Source organism: Crotalus tigris, unplaced genomic scaffold (assembly GCF_016545835.1).
Source record: "Crotalus tigris isolate CLP2741 ecotype Arizona unplaced genomic scaffold, ASM1654583v1 scf7180000017789.496130, whole genome shotgun sequence".
Lineage (NCBI taxonomy): Eukaryota > Metazoa > Chordata > Lepidosauria > Squamata > Viperidae > Crotalus > Crotalus tigris.
The window spans coordinates 169,000-181,066 of NW_024096636.1; the positions used below are offsets into that span (position 1 = coordinate 169,000).

The 12,067-nt window shown below is 36.3% G+C and overlaps 1 protein-coding gene across 4 annotated transcripts in view; it reads left to right on the plus strand.

The window, feature by feature from the left end:
- Positions 1 to 12,067, plus strand: part of FGD4 (FYVE, RhoGEF and PH domain containing 4) — a 136,220-nt gene that overhangs the window by 100,778 nt on the left and 23,375 nt on the right. For all 4 annotated transcript variants that reach the window (XM_039342322.1, XM_039342324.1, XM_039342325.1 and 1 more), the window contains exons 4-6: positions 1,726 to 2,203; positions 5,913 to 6,002; positions 10,610 to 10,755. In XM_039342322.1, the coding sequence (XP_039198256.1) occupies positions 1,726 to 2,203; positions 5,913 to 6,002; positions 10,610 to 10,755 (714 nt within the window). The remainder of the gene's footprint in view (positions 1 to 1,725; positions 2,204 to 5,912; positions 6,003 to 10,609; positions 10,756 to 12,067) is intronic.

Consider the following 12,067-nt stretch of genomic DNA (forward strand, 5'->3'; position numbering starts at 1 on the left):
ATTATTTTAAAGAAAAACTTATGTTCATTTATTTGATTTATTAGATTAATAAACTCCTTTTGATCAAGAGCTCAAACTAATTTATGCAGGACTCCCCTATTTTATTTTACAAGCAATCTGTTTCGTAGGAGAGAGAACAAGATTTCCCCCCCAGTTTCAATATGATATTTCTGCCTTTCGATTAAACGCACATGAAGATTAACTTTTGGTTTTCTTTAATCTACTGCTGGAAAAAAGGCAGAAAATTGTGCTACTTTAGTGACCTTGGAATATTTGGGTCCCATGAATTGGTGCTTGGTTAAAAGCATCACATCTTAGGTTACAAAGAAGAAAACATTTAATACAAGAAAGAGGCAAGATATATATAAAAGAGCAAAAAAGAAACAAGCCATTGTGATAAAAATCCCTTGGTGAACTGCTCTCCTATTGACCATAGTCTGAGCACTAACTACTTTCACCATTTTTTATTATACCTCCTTCTCAGCCTATTAAATCTCTCTCTGCCATTTGACCTGACAAAGTCTTGCATTCATTATTCTTGCCTTCCACCACAGAATCATCCTGCTTATCCTCTTCCTTTGCTCTTTCTTCCTCTCAATCTCTTCATCACCACCAGTGTCATTGTTATCATCATCGCCACCGTCATCATCTTCACATCTTCGGTTGCTTAGGCTCTTTTGATTATTACTTAATTCCATTTTAGATACTGCCTGATTGCCAGATTCTAATCTAGACTATTCGCAAACAGTAACATAAAAACCAATAAGAAACAACAAATAATGTGGAATCTGAGCACATTAAACAAGCAGAAAACAAAAATAAAAACACACTGAACAAGGGACCCGTTGGTCTCACCTCAGGCCTTGGGAGTACAAACAGGTCTTCAAGTCTTTATGGAACATCAATGGGATAGAAGTCACACCATTTCAGGGGGGAATCTCATTCCAGAAGACAAGTGGCACACCAGCTATTCCTGACAGAGGAAGTCTTTCATCGATGCTATAAATATCTTCAAGTGGTTCAATACCTCTAGCCGCAAACAAAATATTTAAATTAGGATATGCTTGTAATATGTTGTTTTCCATAGATTTGTTTTTTCTTCTTTTTGCTCCTTAGGTTAAGAAAGTTTTCAAGTATTAAAAAGTAGCAAGTTTTATATAGCAGGAAGGGTAGAGTAGCCAGAAGATCCAAGCCAGACCTCTTTCATTAATAATAGCAGGATCTCAACCCTTTCTCCAATCTCCAGCAAAAAAAGGGGGAATGTATGTATGTATGTATGTATGTATGTATGTATGTACAGGTAGATAGACAGATAATAGACAGACATGCAGACAGATAACCTGCAGAGAAGACCAGGCCTGCAAGTAAATACAAAACAGATTTCCCTCACATCCATCTAATTACAATCTCAATCTTGTCTCCTTATTAATCTTTAATAAGATTAGTATTATGAGTGAATCTCTATCTCACAGTGGCTTTTTATACTGTGGAGTCCTTGGTGCTTGGTTGTTTGCTTACAGATGTTTCATTACCTAACTAGGTAACTTCATCAGTGCAAGTGAGTATGGAGTTTGCTTCTTGTTTATATACAACAGCTTGCTCTGACAGTTTTGGAGAGGTGTGGTTTCTCCTGGATGGTTCCTTGATTAGTGTATTGTTTTAATTTTTAATACTAATTTTGCACATATACATCAGGATTCAGTTTCTGTATTTTATTCTTTTTAGCACATCCTTTCCCAATGAACTGAAGAAAGACTCTTCTGTTTTAAATGTTGGTAAACCTCAAGGAAAGTATGGACCAGGGCCATCACCTCAGCCAAAATTCCTCACCCAGCATCCCCTACACGAGCAGGGAAAGAGTAGAGATTGGTCTCAGGATGTACAGAATCACACAGCCAATGGCATAATAGCACAGAATCAGTGGGACTGCCAAGACAAGGGGTCTGCCTACCGTGCCTGCAGAAACATTCAAAATGACTGTGATGCAGTTGATAGCAGTTTGGTAAATGGAGAAAGAGGGAACACTAGTACGGACTCATTGCCAACCACAGCAGCTTGCAAGGGGCAGAAGATCAAGAGCTATCACTGGGCTTCAAGTGCAAATTCATTTCCATCTGTAAAAGAAGCTGGAGAGATGATTGCCAATAAGGAAGAGAAGCGGGTTGAGCAAGGCAGTCAGCGAGACCCTAACACAGAGACAAAGGTAAGAAGTCTGGATTAGACAAAAAAAAGTGATTTTCACATTAATACGATAACCGTGTTTTGTAAAGAAGCTTCTGATCATCACAACCATTTTGGTTCCACGTATTCTTAAGATCTGTAGAAATTTGATACGACTTTTTATTAGATTGCATTGGAGAGCCTTTTGAAATGAAGAGCCTTTCCTTTACAGAGAGTTCTTTTTTCACCAACTGCTTGTTCAAAGTTCGAAGTTGCCGCGGTGCTGAAGAGAGAGACTTACAACTGGTTTTTGAAGTGGCATCCCAGAGTCACATGATTCTGATCGGAGCCCTTTGACAATTGGCACACATTTATGCCAGCCACAACCTCCCAGTCACCTGACCGCCTTTTATTTTATTTTATATTTTATTATTTATTTTATTTTATTTATTTTTATTAGTTATTTTATTTTATTTATGTTATTATTTATTTTATTTTATTATTTTTTATGTTTTTATCTTTGTACAGTTTTAATTTTTTATGATTGTAAGAGTTACCCTGAGGTAAGACGGGTGGCCAATACATTTTATAAAAAAATAATAAAATAAAATTAAAAAAATAAAATTTGTGACCTTCATAGTCAGCTCCTGACAAGAAAAAGTCAGTGGGGAAACCACCAGGAGGTTGCAAGTTATGGTCACGTGATGTTGTGTTTAACAACCCATGGTGATTTGCTTAATGACTGCAGCTGGAATTATTGTAAGTCACATGATATTTCACTTAGGGATCATGTTGCTTAGCAACAGAGTTGTCATTCCCAAGTGCAGTCAGTAAGTGAGCGCTATCTACATTTCACGGTGTAAGTCTAGGTATTTCCAGAATGTAGTGCTATTCCTGGATCATCACTGCATCTTTGTACAGACATCATCTTGGGACACTCAATTTTCAGTTTTTCAAGATACTGAACTCTACCACCTTTGAAGCAGGCAGCATCCCGAATTGGTTGAGGCTCTCCCCAGTGCCTGCATCTCCATTGATCTCCTTTTCTTGTGAATAGACACAAGAAATTCACACAGGCAAATCAAACCCAGGATGTAGTACTTGTTGGCCAGAGGCAATTATTGCCTTCTGTTGTAGGTGAGCTGAAGGGAGCAAGTATCATTTCTAGCTCCACAGTGGCTGCAGTTAATAAAATTGTGGGCTTTTGTGAGAATGGCTCTGAGGGTTTGGGGACAGGTGATAGCTGTGTGAAATTGCCATTTGTTTCTCTGTCTGTGAAGGAGTACACTTTCTGTTCAACAGGGCAAGCGCTCTGGGGTAAGCGCCCTTCCTGTGAAACTGGGAGAAATGACACACTTGGTATCACCATTAATCTAGATGTTAAAGCAGCTGCTAAGGAATAATCCTGGGGGAGTTTGTTATGAAGTCCCCTTCTCAATTGGAGACGGCATTCTTGCTCAATTTAAACACACACACACACACACACACACACACACACACACAAACCTATTTCTCTAAAGAGCCAAAATGGTTCTTTTGTCTTTCTGAGGGTATTAATATCAATGCCTAATGCTAAGTGCAAAGTAATACAGGAAGATGGACCAAATAAATGGATTATTATTTGATAATAATATTCAGGAAAAAGCAATTATTGGGTGCTGATAAACGATATACAAGAAAGTGGTGGTGGATATCTAGAGAAGGGGATGAAAGGTATCAGCTTAATCTGAACTTCTCACCACCTGAATCCCTGAATTAATGTTTCAGCATACATCCTTTGATGGCAACTAATACATAAGTCCTCAACTTACAACAGTTCACTTAGTGATCATTTGAAGTTAAAATGGCACTGAAAAAAGTGACATAACCATTTTTCACACTTATGACCGTTGCAGGATCCCCGTGGTCACAGGATTTACATTCAGATGCTTGACAGCTGGTTCATATTTATGACGGTCGCAATGTCCCGTGGTCACGTGATCACCTTTTGTGACCTTTTGACAAGCAAAGTCAGTGGGGAAGCCAGATTCACTTAACAACCGTGTTATAACACTGCAGTGATTTACTTAACAAATGTGGAAGAAAAGGCATAAAATAGGACAAAACTCACTTAATAAATGTCTCATTTAGCAACATAAATTTTGGGTTCACTTGTGGTCGTAAGTCAAGGACTTACATGTCCTGTGAGAGACGTTTTTTGACAATTCATTCCATGGTTCGGCTGTAATGGCAGATATATTTAGGCTAGAAATAAGCTCTTCATATGGGAATGAACACAACTTGGAAAAATAGCTTCATCAAGGTTGCTATAAAATGGAAAAGACATGTAAGGAGAAGTCAGAAAATTGAGGAAAAAACTCAATTTTGCATTCTGTAATACAACAAACAAAGCAAAGAATTCATGAATGCATTTATTCCACCCCAATTTCAACTGTAATTTAGTAGCAATTGGCTATGGTTTGTCTTCATGGAATTTAGAATTAGAATTGGGCCCCAGTTGTAATCCTAGCCAGCATTCTTGAGTACATTCCTATTTGCATGCAGTTCAAATACAATTTTCAATTTGTACTGTAAAGATCAAGTTGGTCTCACAGAGAGGGAAGATCTGCTTTGAAAAGAATATGGACGTATAATACTTCGGTCTGCATGTCTTGTCCAGTGTGACCAATACCGGCTATTTGTTTCACGTAATGGCATTATAACACAAAATGTGTACTGGCCTAGACAGAGTTGCTTAAGGGAATTAGATTGCATTCGAAACAAAGATTTTCTTTGGTGGCATAATTTGGCCATTCTTGTGCAAAGACTTTCAGATGGAAAAGAAGATATAATAGAATAATGGATACAGGAGTTGATTGTTTGCTTATTTCATATTATATAAATCTTCTGCTCCAACGCAACCTTTCATTATACATTCCCAGCCAGCTTCTGACAAGCAAAGTCAATGGAGGAAGCGAGATTTGCTTAATGATCGTATGATTCATTTAACAACTTCAATGATTTGCTTAACAACCATAAAAAAGCTTGTAAAATTGGACACAACTCACTTAACAACCGCATTGCTGGAAATTCTGGTCCCAGTTGTGGTCATAAATTGAGGACTATGTGTATATGTTTTTTATATAAATTACTGATGGCCAGTGACTGCAAAGCTGGCTCAGATGCTGTCAAAAGATGGTGGCTCCAAATATGATCAGAACAACCATCATATCCCTGTGCATGTAAGATCTTATTGACAAGACCCAAGGATATCATTTCACATATTACAATTTGAAGTTATATATTTAAGAAAAAGTTGCAACAGCCAAAACCATCTTGGAAAGTAAAAAAAATGGATAAAGCTTTCATGCAGTGATGTTAGATGTTACTTACGCTACAATATTAGGATTAAACACAGATAAAGTGGCCACAGTTGTTAGTAATGCCTCTGTAATGTGAGTTTATCTGAAGTGGAAAAACAAGCAAGCAAAATAGTAAGCTTTTGTTGAGTAAATTGATACCATTAGTTAGTGCTTCTGATGTTAATATTGGCCAAAAAAATCCTAGGCCACATTAAAAAGCATTTATACTTACTTTTGTTTTAACACAATAAGATAGGCCTTGGATTGTTTGTGTGCCATTCTGGTTTTTCATATAGTTTCCTGTGCTCAGTTGAGTTCAGTTCTGAAAAAAAATCATTGCTTGATAAACACAGAAACTGATTGCAAAAGAAATGGTAGAAATTACATTTTTAAAATCACATGTATTTCCAGGAAACAAATGAAGAGAAATGTTACAAAATTGTCAATGAGCTTTTGCACACTGAAAGAGCTTATGTGAGTAGACTTGCTCTCTTGGATCAGGTAAGCATTTTTTTCTACCTCCTTATTTTTTGTGTGAAGAAATGTTTTAATTTAATTTAATATATATAAAAAACGCTTGCTTGAGTCACACGCAGTGCTAATCCATAATATGGTGAAAACCTGGGCTTAGAGTTACGAAATAAATCATGTACAGGAAGACTTTTTTTTTTAATCTGAATCTGTTTTGAAATTAGCCTGGATTAAAACTAAAGAATATGTTTGTTTCCTCAAATGTTCCCCAAACATCTGCATATCACTCTTGGAAATATGCTATCATTTTATTCTTCCACCACATCTTCATAAATGCATTATCTCTTCCCCACATTTTCTACCAGTGTTTTTCCTTTATGTGGATTATTACATTATTATCAGTAGCTTTTGAAGATCAGCACTCAACTCCAGAGTCAGTAATATAGAACTGCCAGCATTGTGTCAAAACCTGCCCCACCAATGGAATTTGCAGGTCTCCTAATTTAAATAATAATTCATTTTTACTGGAATCTGATGAAATGGCCAAATCATAAGATATCGAAATTACTGCCAGAATATTGGACAATATATAATGATTTCCCAAGATGTTGGTCATGCATATTTGTAAATTTATACAAGCATATACCATATATGCCGGCGTACAAGGCGACCCAGCGTATAAGACGACCCCCGTCTTTATCACCGAGCTGCATTCCTAGAACGTCATCTTATACGCCGGAAACTACCAGTATTTCCGGCGTATAAGACAACTCGGTGTATAAGACGATCCCCGTCTTTGGCACCGATTTCAGCACTCGCGGAAGTCGTCTTATATGCCAGCATATACGGTATCCTCAGTGACGATAGATTGGGAATTAGTGTTTTAGATTACATCTTCCTATGCCATTCTTGTCTCTATTGGAAAGAGAAGAGTTATCTAAGTGAGCACACTATTATCAAGAATATTTCCTCCAGTGTCCCATTTTCTCTCTCTCAGCAATGGGGTCCATTTTCTCCCTTTGGCAAACACCACCCTGTGGCTAGTTAGTCACTCCTAATAACCATGAGACCAATTTAATTTTGCAATTAAGAAAGGGAAAATGCACATTCATTTCCCACTTGAAATGATGACTAACTACAAAATAATTAGAAATTACTCATATCCCATCAGAATAAAGTTCCATTTAAATTCCACAGTCCAAAAAATTTTAAAATGTCACACAGCCCACGAGCTTTGGTTTTGCTCTCCTGTTTCAGTAGCCTGTTCTTTTTGTTTACAATAAAATATTTTTCTCCCCAATATTGTATCCAAACATTTTTTATCATGGGGTGTCTGTCTTTTGGATTGCTTCTCACCTTCAATAATTATTTCCCCCCTTTTTGGCTCCTTAGACTATAAATTGAGTTTTGAAGATACTCATTTTTTTTTTTAAATTTAGCCAGCTTCCTTTTGTGTTGATTTGGATTTTTCTCTCTGACTTGAAATGTAAGAAGCACTGCATAGTTGCCAGTTTTGGAATAGAAATTAGACATCTCTTGTTACCTTTAAATTTCTAATGGTTTATTTAGACTACTGTCTTCTTACTGTAGTTATTGGTTACACGGATTAATGCAGTTCCTTTCAGCTTAGTAAGGAGCTGTTTTGCTATGAAGTGATGTACAAGACTGGGAGTGGGCAGCCAAAGAAACAGAACAAATCAATAACAAAATAATATGATTATAAAAGCAAGCAGGCACTTAATTGAAAGCCCTGGGGGTGCAGTGGTTAGAATGCAGTATTGCAGGCTAACTTTGCCCACAGCCAGGAGTTTGATCCTGAATGGCTCAAGGTTGACTCAGATTTCCATCCTTCCAAGGTTGGTAAAATGAGGACCAAGATTGTTGGGGGCAAAATATTGACATTTGTAAACCACTTAGAGAGTGCTGTAAACAATTATTGAGTGGTATATACATTTAAGTGCTGTTGCTACTGATAATTAAAAGAGTACCATATTAGTTTCAGTTGAATATTTGGCTGGCAAATTCATATTAATGCTTGTCATTCATTTGCATATTGGACCTGCCTTATCTTTTCATTAACATCTCATGGATAATACAAGATTCCACTTTTTCTCTATGCTTCATGAGACACAGGCCGAATTCAGTTTTTGTTTCTCTGTAATTAACAGTCCATCTTTCTATCCTTGTTTCAGGATGCACATCAATCTTATTCCATATACCTCATCTATCATTTTTTCATATTCTTGCATTTCCCATTAAAAGTTTTTGTCTTTTGCCTAATCCTTCATTCCCCAAGTCCTGTCCAAAACTTCTTTGACTGATATTCTCATTTCAAATGTCTGATATCTTTGCTGATTTTCTCCAGCTATTCTTACTCACCTGTCTTTCTCTTTGATTGCTTCTTTGCTTGTTTTTAGCAAATCATAGTTTAATGAAGTCTTTTTCAGGCTGCACCCTGTAGAGGTGCTAGAATTGGGAGATTCTGTGAGGTAGTCCTTACATACCTGTTTTAACCTTTTTGAAATTTGTTGAAGTGAAAAGGAGGTGACATGGACCCCTGAAGTTTGCTTGTGATTTTATATTTCCTAAACTAAGCCCTATATTTTGTCTTTTATAGAGAATGCTGTACGTAAATGGTAGCTGCAAGCCACAATAAAAATATTGAAGCCTATGTAAGCTAGTTACTCTGTGTTGCTACATTTTGCCCTTTTAAAAAAGCTATAAATTTTATATTACATTTTCAAACATTCCAAAACATAATATTGAGCAGCTGTACGGCAACACCCAGTTGACTTTGGCTCATCTCAAAAACCTAATATTGGGTGGACCTGACTATACTTGGATGGAAAACTACTAGCAAATCCTTAAGCTACAGGATAGACTGGGAAGTGTTTTTTTAAAAAATCCCAGAAGGTAGCAGTAGCAAATCATTTGTGTACTGATTCTACGAAAACCAGATAGATGTGTCCATGAAGTCACCAGGAATCTAAATGGACGACTAAAATGTGACGATTCTACATCACTAAAATCAGTTTCCTAATTGCAAATCTGTTGGTTTATTAGATCCTAAATTTATAACTTTGTACTCATTCGTAGCGTTGGTAGAAAAATGCACTCTCAAAGTTTTTGTAAAAATTGAAGTTAAGGCTGTATATTCACATGAAACCTAACTATGGTTTATTTAAGAATGACTCTTGATGTTGCACATTCCATTCCACCACCTTTCTCCTGGGTTAGACAACTACAAAAATAGCTTGAAACTTCCCCTGGCAGAAAAATTTGTTTGCATTCAAGTGTGCTTGGGATATTAATTGATTAATGTTATTTCACGAATAAAGGTGAATATACATGTTCCAGGATAATGTTGTAGAACCCAATCAGGATAGGTCACTGGGACCAGAGTAGATAAGAACTGCTAGAGAGAAGTTCCCTGAGGATGGGCTTCAGCATGAGTCCGAAAGCTTGGAAGACTAAACCTCTGGTCCCAGTGTGACCGACCCAGATTGGATCCTGCAATATTATTTTTTTTAAACCAACTTTTTGAGAAGTGGAATTCATTTTATATCATTAAAAAGCTTCATCTTCCATTATAGGTTGGTCACAACAGATGTCAGTCTCTAGTAGACTATGATCCTGAAAAGCTGAGCAGAATTAACATTGAATGGGAGACTGTAAGGGAACCCTAAAGTTAAAAATAACCCACCCCCCAAAAACCTAAAAGAAGACAAACCCCTTTTGTAAGATTTTAATTATGTAGCCTCCAAATCCAGATAAAGCATGTTGCTCTTGTTTGCAGTTAGATTAACTTTTTTAGCTAGCTATCAGCAAGACTAACTCAAGCCTTATGGTAATCTGAAGGAAACGATAAGGGGTCCTAAGACTTTTATTTCATCAGAATGTAGCCAGCTATTAAATCATTATGCATTCAGAATTGTGTAACATAATATGTCCAAGGGCTACGTAAGAGTGAGATGGGCAGGTATATACATCAAATAAAGAAATAAAGAGTAACTGAAGGTTGTTATATCAATCTGTTTCTGTGTTCCGTAAAAATGGAATATGAAAAAGGGTCGATGTGATTGCTCATCAGTGTAACATGGGGATGAATGTTTTGACTTAAATGAGCTGCGAATGTGAGGGAAAATGACTTTTGAAGGAAAGGAAGAAAAAAAAAGAAGCAGCACATAAATCAAAAATCTGCTGGTTTAGAAGATTGCATAGCTTTCCTAGAATAATAACTGACATGTTTGAAGGTCATTTCACACTGTGGTGCTTTGGATTCACAGCAGAAAAAGGTTTTTTGGAGAATACAGGGATGTGAATGTAGTATCCGTCAGCAACTTTTTCTATGAGAGGATGCAGGTACTGGAAGAAAATGCACAGGGGTACAACATGGGTGCCCCCATTACTTCGCACTGTACAGCCTTGCTTTGTAAAGAAACCGCCATGAAGGGCAAAAATAAGTAGCCCTCTATTGACCCTTTAAAACAAACAGAGGCTATAACAAAAGGGGATTATTAAAAACATTATTATAGATTACCTGATATACTAATAAACACCAGAGATCTTTTATCTTGTGCTAATGTGAGGGGAGCAGGAATGCATTTATGCATGACTCTGTCTTCCATTCTTTGCAGGTCTTTTATAGCAAACTAATGGATGAAGCTAGCAGGGGATCATTTCCAGCTGAAGTCGTTAATAAAATATTTTCCAATATTTCATCCATAAATCAGTTCCATAGTCAGTTCTTGCTACCTGATCTTGAGAAAAGAATGCAAGAATGGTAAGCATGGTTGCAAATTGTTGAACAACAGTATGAAAAATAACATGGACATCATCCTTCCGTAGGAGACTGTGGATCCCCCCCCCCCACAAGAAGCATTTAACTTTGTGTAATTGAGATCCTTAAAGATTCTTTATGGAAAAACCCTGGAAATAGAATATACCTTTGCCTTAAAACTAGTATCAAAAATATATGGATTGCCACAAGGCAATATTGGAGCGGACAAGATCAATCTGAATTTGTAGAATAAAAAAGATCAAGTTCTACATCATGAACTGGATGTTTGTTTTAATATGTTAGGAGAAATATACTTGGTCAAGCTGTGAGTTGAATTTTCTTTCTTTTTTAAAAAAAGACTTTTTTATTTTAGCACAGTGCTGCAGTGAACATTTTTTTAAAAAGGGAAGTCTTTATTTTAAGTAGATATTATGACATGGAGTTATATGCACCTTTATTTAACAGTTTTTTTTGTTTCTCTACTTATTTATCTATTGTTTTCTGAACATCAGAAGAAAGGAGAAAAGATAAGAGTTCCAGGGATATTTTTTTTGCAATATTTAATACTGATTTTAGGATAGAAAAGGATTTCTGATTGCAAAAGATCTGCTATTATCTCAATGCCTTTTCAGTACCAACCAAATCTTAACTCCTCTCTCATTTTGTATTGTACAAGAAATTCTGAAATTTATTTCTGCTTTTTGACTAGTTTAAAGTTGTGTCTGGAATTAAGACAAATGTTAAGCTTATTTGTAGTTTAAGATTCATAAGCCCAGATTTCTTTTTGTCTTGCTTCATAAAAAAAATATTTTTCAGAATCATACCTTTTCTGAGTTTGGATGTAGTTGTCAATTACAATCATGCACTAATTTTCCCCAGACCACATTTTAGGAAGAAAGGGAAACATGGCAGCTCATGTTGCCAAACCTTCTTAACATGTGGGATGGGAAACATGGGGCCCATAATCCGTATATACCTCTCAAAGTTCAGTAGCAAAAAAAGTTAATTATTTTCAGCAGCAAGATTTTTGTTATTTTTTAAAATTATAGATACATTAAATTGAACACACCCATGTTTGTTTTTTTATTTCTCCCCTTGGTCATCCAAATTTCTTTCAACTCAAAACCAGATCACATACTTCAGTCCTGTTCATTCTCTGATCCCATTGGGTGGAAAAACACAGAGGTGGGATTACAGATTGTCCTTGTGTAATCTTTCCTATTGTAGAATATTAGTTACAACTTTGAGAATTGCTTGTGTCTCCCTTATGAATGATCAGTATGGAGGATAAAATCTTTCCTAAAGTATAGGCATT